At 54.3% G+C, this 7757-nt stretch overlaps 1 protein-coding gene across 4 annotated transcripts in view; it reads left to right on the top strand.

The window, feature by feature from the left end:
• Positions 1-1628: 1628 nt before the first annotated feature.
• The window catches only part of CD19 (CD19 molecule), an 8051-nt gene continuing 1922 nt past the window's right edge, over positions 1629-7757 (top strand). Inside the window, exons 1-11 of one of the 4 annotated variants that reach the window (XM_017864418.1) lie at positions 1631-1789; positions 2046-2312; positions 2632-2835; positions 2957-3235; positions 5187-5297; positions 6213-6261; positions 6572-6660; positions 7087-7200; positions 7335-7439; positions 7521-7589; positions 7690-7746. In XM_017864418.1, coding sequence (XP_017719907.1) covers positions 1702-1789; positions 2046-2312; positions 2632-2835; positions 2957-3235; positions 5187-5297; positions 6213-6261; positions 6572-6660; positions 7087-7200; positions 7335-7439; positions 7521-7589; positions 7690-7746 — 1432 coding nt within the window. In that variant the 5' untranslated portion in view covers positions 1631-1701. Of the gene's footprint in view, positions 1790-2045; positions 2313-2631; positions 2836-2956; positions 3236-5186; positions 5298-6212; positions 6262-6571; positions 6661-7086; positions 7201-7334; positions 7440-7520; positions 7590-7689; positions 7747-7757 lie in introns of all 4 variants that reach the window. The other 3 variants (XM_017864419.1, XM_017864420.1, XM_017864421.1) reach the window with 3 other exon arrangements.

The following is a 7757-nucleotide window of genomic DNA, read 5'->3' as shown; positions in this document are numbered from 1 at the left end:
TTTTAAAGACAGGGTCTTGTTGTGTTGCCCAGGCTGGAGCACAGTGGCTATTCCCAGGCATAATCATGGTGCACTGCAGCCTTGAACTCCTGGGCTCAAGCGATCCTTCTACCTCAGCCTCCCAAGGACCTGGGACCATAGGCATGCACCACTGTGCCTAGCTTTTGCCTGGTTTTGAACTGAGGCAGGATGACTTGAGCTCTTAGCCATTAATTGATGCTGTTTCTCATTAACTGAGGGTTTGCTATGTGCTGGACACTGGGTTAATAGTGCCGAACATATTGTCATTTTTAATCTTCACAAACAAACAGTATTTGTATAGGAGTGTTTTCTTTTGTTTCTTTTTTTGAAACAGAGTCTCACTCTGGCGCCCAGGCTGGAGTGCAGTGGCGTGATCTTGGCTCACTGCAACCTCCGCCTCCTGGGTTCAAGGGATTCTCCTGCCTCAGCCTCTCAAGTACCTGCGATTACAGGCATGCACCACCATGCCCAGCTAATTTTTCTATTTTTAGTAGCAACAAGGTTTCACCATGTTGGTCAGGCTGGTCTCGAACTCCTGACCTCAAGTGATCCACCCACCTCGGCCTCCCTAAGTGCCATGCCTGGCTAATTTTTTTTTTTTTTTTTTTTGAGACGGAGTCTTGCTCTGTCACCCAGGCTGGAGTGCAGTGGCGCCATCTCGACTCAGTGCAAGCTCCGCCTCCTGGATTGACGCCATTCTCCTGCCTCAGCCTTCGGAGTAGCTGGGACTACAGGCACTGGCCACCACGCCTGGCTAATTTTTTTGTATTTTTAGTTGAGATCAGGTTTCACCGTATTAGCCAGGATGGTCTTGATCTCCTGAGCTCTTGATCCATCCGCCTCTGCCTCCCAAAGTTCTGGGATTACAGGTGTGTGCCACCGCGCCTGGCCTAATTTTGTATTTTTAGTAGAGATGGGGTTTCACCACATTGGCCAAGCTGGTCTGCAACTGCTGACCTCCTGTGATCCGCCTGCCTCAGCCTTCCAAAGTGCTGGGATTACAGGCATGAGCCACCTTGCCCAGCCTGTATAGAAATATTATTATCCCCAGTTGACAGAGAAATAAACTGAGGTGTTGAATGATGAAGTTTAGCCAAATAGTGGAGGCGCAAGATTCAAACTCAGGTCGGCTAGAGCCCAAAGTCTATTAATGGGTGGATGTGGAGGTAGAGGGAGGACTGGTAAAATGTTTGCTGAATGAATGAATGGGGTGTGTGTGAGTGAAGAGACATGGATTCAGAGCCTGGGGTTCAGAGGAGGAGGGAGAGGGAGAAGGAGGGAGCCCTGGAGGCTGAATCCGCTCAGGCAACAAATATTTATCAGGTGCCTACTATGTACCCAGCACTGTTCTAGGGCACTTGCAATTAGTGGTGAACAACACGGTCTGTACTCCAAGAGGCTCATATTCTTGTGCAGAAAACACAAATGAACAAGTAAACCCACAAGATCATTTCCCATGGTGGTGAGAGCTGGGATGAAAATAAAACAGCGTGGCAGGGAGGAGGCAAATGTGAGTCTGGAGGGTTCCTGGAGAATGGGGCCTGAGGCGTGACCACCCCCTTCCTCTCTGGGGGGACTGCCTGCCGCCCCCGCAGACACCCATGGTTCAGTGCCCTCCAGGCCCCTGCCTGCCCCAGCATCCCCTGCGCGAAGCTGGGTGCCCCGGGGAGTCTGACCACCATGCCACCTCCTTGCCTCCTCTTCTTCCTCCTCTTCCTCACCCCCATGGAAGTCAGGCCCCAGGAACCTCTAGTGGTGAAGGTGGAAGGTATGTCCAAATGGCAGAAAGGGAAGGGATTGAAGCTGGAAACTTGGGTTGTGGCTGGGTGTCCTTGGCTGAGTAACTTACCCTCTCTGAGCCTCCATTTTCTTATTTGTAAAATTCAGGGAGGGGTTAGAAGGACTCTGCCGGCTCCTCCACTCCCAGTTTTTGGAGTCCTCTGATCTATAACCCGGTGTGAGGAGTGGGGGGGGTTGGAGGTCCCCCCACCCATGCCCACACCTCTCTCCCTCTCTCTCCACAGAGGGAGATAACGCTGTGTTGCAGTGCCTCGAGGGGACCTCAGATGGCCCCACTCAGCAGCTGGTCTGGTGTCGGGAGTCCCCGTTTGAACCCTTCTTAAATCTCAGCCTGGGGCTGCCAGGCATGGGAATCCGCATGGGGCCCCTGGGCATCTGGCTTTTAATCTTCAACGTCTCTAACCAGACGGGGGGCTTCTACCTATGCCAGTCGGGGCCCCCATCTGAGAAGGCCTGGCAGCCTGGCTGGACAGTCAGTGTGGAGGGCAGCGGTGAGGGCCGGGCTGGCCGGGCTAGGGCAGGGGCAGGAGGAGAGAAGGGAGGCCACCATGGACAGAAGATGTCCGCGGCCGCAATGGAGCTGGAAAGAGGGGCTGGAGGGATTGAGGGCGAAACTCGGAGCTAGGTGGGCAGACTCCTGGGGCTTCGTGGCTTCAGCATGAGCTGCTTCCTGTCCCTCCACCTCTCACTGCCTTCTCTCTCTGTCTCTCTCTCTCTCTGAGTCTTTGTCTCTATTTATCTCTGCCTTTGAGTCTCTATCTCTCTCCCTCTCCTGGGTGTCTCTGCATTTGGTTCTGGGTCTCTTCCCAGGGGAGCTGTTCCGGTGGAATGTTTCAGACCTAGGTGGCCTGGGCTGTGGCCTGAAGAACAGGTCCTCAGAGGGCCCCAGCTCCCCTTCTGGGAAACTCATCAGCTCCCAACTGTATGTGTGGGCCAAAGACAGACCTGAGATCTGGGAGGGAGAGCCTGTGTGTGGCCCACCGAGGGACAGCCTGAACCAGAGCCTGAGCCAGGGTAAGGTGATGACTGGGGAGATGCCGGGAAGTGGGGGTCCAGAGACGGAGGGGAGAGGAAACTGAAGAGGTGTGAGACCCTGAGGATCAGGCTTTCCTCGTCTTATCTCTCCCTGCCCCAGACCTCACCATGGCCCCTGGCTCCACACTCTGGCTGTCCTGTGGGGTACCCCCTGACTCTGTGTCCAGGGGCCCCCTCTCCTGGACCCATGTGCGCCCCAAGGGGCCTAAGTCCTCATTGTTGAGCCTAGAGCTGAAAGACGATCGCCCAGACAGAGATATGTGGGTAGTGGACACGGGTCTGTTGTTGACCCGGGCCACAGCTCAAGACGCTGGAAAGTATTATTGTCACCGTGGCAACTGGACCAAGTCATTCTACCTGGAGATCACTGCTCGGCCAGGTAGAGTTTTTCTCAACTGGGAGGCATCTGTGTGGGGGTACTGGCAAGAAGTGGAAGCCAGTCAATCTTAGGTTCCCCCAACTTGAGGGCTACTCCCAGCCTCACCCCAAACCCCAACTTCCACACAGAACATTGACTCCAAGTCTTTTTTTTTTTTGACGGAGTCTTGCTCTGTCGCCTAGGCTGGAGTGCAGTGGTGCCATCTCGTCTTGGCTCACTGCAACCTCCGCCTCCCAGGTTCAAGCGATTCTCCTGCCTCAGCCTCCTGAATAGCTGGGATTACAGGTGCCCACCACCACACCTGGCTAATTTTTTTTTTTTTTTTTTTGAGGGGAGTCTTTCACTGTCACCCGGGCTGGAGTGCAATGGTGCAATCTCAGCTCACTGCAACTTTCGCCTTCCAGGTTCAAGTGATTCTCCTGCCTCAGCCTCCCGAGTAGCTGGGATTACAGGCGCTCACCACCACGCCTGGCTAATTTTTTGTATTTTTAGTAGAGACGGGGTTTCATTATGTTGGCCAGGTTGGTCTCGAACTCCTGACTTCGTGATCCACCCGTCTCGGCCTCCCAAAGTGCTGGGATTACAGGCATGAGCCACAGGGCAGGGTCAGGCCTAATTTTTGTATTTTTAGTAGAGATGGGGTTTCTCCATGTTGGACCAGGCTGGTCTTGAACTCCTGACTTCAGGTGATCTGCCTGCCTTGGCCTCCCAAAGTACTGGGATTGCAGGCGTGAGCCACCACACCTGGCCTAGACTTCAAGTCTTTCTTTCCTCACTTCCAATACACTTTTCTGGGTCTTCACCTACCATTGCTTGTGCCTGCCCACCAGCTTGGGTGGAGTCTTCCTTCCTCCCCAACTCCTCACTTTTGGAGCCCTGGGCCCTCTTCTTATCCCTGTCTGCACGCTTTCGCATTTGACCTTGACTCCCAATGGCTTTTTGGGTCACTATGCCTTGGTGACTCTATTCCAGGCTCCATATTCAGCCATCCCCTGTGCCATTTGATGTCCCATGGACACCTCAGGCTCAACAGATACAAAATCAAACTCAGTGTCTTCCCCAAGTATAATCTTCTTGGTGGCCCTGTGTAAGCAGAGGGCACAACCACCTGCTCCCTTGCCTAGGCTAAGAACCTGGGCATCCTTCCTTTTCCTCACCCTGTCCAGCAAACTGGTCACAGTGTTCTGCCAGTTCTCTCTCCTTCATACAATCCTATCATGCTATCCTAACCGCAATTCACAAACCCAACCCCAACTTTCACTCAAAACTTGATCCAAGCAATGTGCTGGATCCCAGCTGTAACCTTGCAAACTCAACTCTGCCCTTCACTTTGACCATGACTGTCCTTAATTGCAGCAGGAAACTGATCATCATGCTCTCCTCAATCCACACATTGCCTCTGAATATAGCCATGGTTTGTCTGTGATTTGCTCAAAAGACACTGCCCCATGTCATGTGCCAGGCTCTGTGACAATCCCTGACCTCCTGGGACATGACTCCTTAGAGAGAGGAGAGCTTTTCTCACAGTTTGGGATTTTGAGTCTGTCTTTTTTTTTTTCTCTTGAGACAGAGTTTCGCTCTTGTTGCCCAGGCTGGAGTGCAGTAATCTCCGCTCACTGAAATCTCCACTCCCGGGTTCAAGCGATTCTCCTGCCTTAGCCTCCCAAGTAGCTGGGATTACAGGCGCCCGCCACCATACCTAGCTAATTTTTTTTGTATTTTTAGTAGAGACAGGGTTTCACCATGTTGGCTAGGCTGGTCTCAAACTCCTGACCTCAGGTGATCCACCCGCCTTGGCCTCCCAAAGTGCTGGGATTACAGGCGTGGACCACCGCACCTCGCCAAGTCTGTGTCTTGCCTCTGTGCCCCAGACTTGCGGTTCTTTGAGATCTCGGGATTGGAACATAAGATGCCAGCCTGGGGTCCTCATCTCATAGCCCCTTCCCCCTAGCACTATGGCACTGGCTGCTGAGGATTGGTGGCTGGAAGGTCCCAGCTGTGACTTTGACTTATCTGATCTTCTGCCTGTGTTCCCTTGTGGGCATTCTTCATCTTCAAAGAGGTGAGTCATGTCCCCAGTGGGTCTGTCCAAACCCTACTCCATCTTCCCCAGGATAAGCCGGCTTTGGCCAGTCTGACAACCATCTTTCTTTCCTCCCATCCCTCCCTGCAAGACCCCAGAATCCTGTTCCCCCTAGTCTCCCTCTAGCCTCCCTCAAACTTCCCAAGCCTCTTGCATTTTTTTTTTTTTTTTTTTTTGAGACAGGGTCTCATTCTATCACCCCAGCTGGAGTGCAGTGGCACAATCTGAGCTCACTGTAACCTCTGCCTCCCAGGCTCAAGTGATTCTTGTGCCTCAGCCTCCTGAGTAGCTGGGACTACAAGTGTGTGCCACTGCACCTAGCCGATTTTTTATATTTTTAGTAGAGACAGGGTTTCGCCACATTGCCCACGGTGGTCTCGAACTCCTGAGCTTAGGCAATTTGCCGGCCTCATCCTCCTAAAGTGCTGGGATTATAGGCGTGAGTTACAGCCCCTGGCTCCCTCAAACTTTTTTTTTTTTTTTTTTTTTGAGATGGAGTTTTTGCTCTGTTGCCCATGTTGGAGTGCAATGGCATGATCTCGGCTCACTGCAACCTCCACCTCCTGGGTTCAAGCAATTCTCTTGCCTCAGCCTCCCTAGTAGCTAGGATCACAGGCGCCCACCACCACGTCCGGCTAATTTTTATATTTTTAGTAAAGACGAGGTTTCACCATGTTGGCCAGGCTGGTCTCAAACTCTTGACTTCAAATGATCTGCCCACCTCGGCCTCCCAAAGTGCTGGGATTACAAGCACGAGCCACCGCGCCCGTCCCCCTTGCAATTTGAACTCCTGTCTCCTCTGTTGAACCAAGTGACCTCCCCAGTACCTGGCCCCACAAATCCTCATCCTGCCAAGCAGCCCCTCCTCTGATCACTCCCTTTAACTCCCACCAGCCCTGGTCCTGAGGAGGAAAAGAAAGCGAATGACTGACCCCACCAGGAGGTAATGCAACCAGTGCACCCCTCGGTAACACTCTCCACCTTCACTTTATGCCTTGCACTTACTGTTTCCTCTGCCCAGGGGTTCTTTGTTCTGTCTCTACTGTTTCAAATACTGCCCAACCTCAAAGCCCAGCTCCAAAGCTACTTCCTCTGTGAAGACCTCCTTGGAAATGATCATCTCAGACTCCTCTATTGGCTGTCCCAGCACAAGTGATCACGTTTAATCTCTGAAGGCCTGGACAGAATCTTGAGTGGGTCCGCCATTCCATTCCAAGTTGGCCCTCACTGTGCACTTCCCCTTCTCCCGCCAGGTTCTTCAAAGTGACGCCTCCCCCAGGAAGCGGACCCCAGAACCAGTATGGGAACGTGCTATCTCTCCCCACACCCACCTCAGGCCTCGGTAAGAGGCACCGCCCCTCCAGCCTATAGCTCCGCTCCAGATCCAGGGCTCCACCCACACTGTCCTCATCCCTCCAATCCGCTGTGCGCCATGCCTTCTGGAGCTCGGAACTCCGCCACCGGAGAGGGCAGTCCCGCCCATCTATGAGCCCCACCCCTAGAACCGGGCCCCGCCTCCAGGGCTCAGGGCCACGCCCCCAGGACCCAGAGCCTGAAGTCCAAATCAGGAGCAGAGCCTCGCCCCAGAACTGAAGGCCTCTGCCCTAGATTTAGATCCCGCCCCATGGTTCAAGGCCAGGTTCCTAGACTCAGAGTCCATTTGCAGAGCCCAAAGCATTCTCTCCCCGTACCCCGCCGCTTGGACCCTTAGCCTTGACCGCCCCCATGTCTTCTGACCCCGTCTTATAACGTCCGCCCCTCTCGCCAGGACGCGCCCAGCGTTGGGCCGCAGGCCTGGGGGGCACCGCCCTGTCTTATGGAAATCCAAGCAGCGACGTCCAAGTGGATGGAGCCGTGGGGTCCCAGAGCCCTCCGGGAGCGGGTGAATGATTGGGGGAGGGAAGGGTCGTTCCCCACATGAAGGGGGTTGGAGCGGTCTGTGGCCCGAATAGTGGACTGGGGCCTGGAGGAGAGGGGACGTGACTCGGTTCCCTATCCCCATCCCGAAACCCCTAGGCCCAGAAGAAGAGGAAGGGGAGGGCTATGAAGAGCCCGACAGTGAGGAGGGCTCCGAGTTCTATGAGAACGACTCCAACTTTGGGCAGGACCAGCTCTCCCAGGGTAAGGCTGCCCTCCTCCGTGGCCCCCCACCTCTCTGCGGTGGCCTGTGGACTCCCATGGACACCCCTCCTTCTCCACCAGATGGCAGCGGCTACGAGAACCCTGAGGATGAGCCCCTGGGTCCTGAGGATGAAGACTCCTTCTCCAACGGTAACTTGGGGCCTTTGTGGGACCTCAGAGACTTAGGTGTAATTGCAGCGCTGTGACACCCCTAGAAGGGGTCCCTGGAGTTCTCTCTCTTCTGCCACAGCTGAGTCTTACGAGAACGAGGATGAAGAGCTGACCCAGCCGGTCGCCAGGACAATGGGTGTGTGTGAG

The sequence above is a fragment of the Rhinopithecus bieti genome, unplaced genomic scaffold (assembly GCF_001698545.2).
Source record: "Rhinopithecus bieti isolate Rb0 unplaced genomic scaffold, ASM169854v2 scaffold_76167, whole genome shotgun sequence".
NCBI classification, from domain to species: Eukaryota; Metazoa; Chordata; class Mammalia; order Primates; family Cercopithecidae; genus Rhinopithecus; species Rhinopithecus bieti.
The sequence above is the reverse complement of the archived record's forward strand: the minus strand, read 5'-3'. Positions and strand labels throughout refer to the sequence as shown.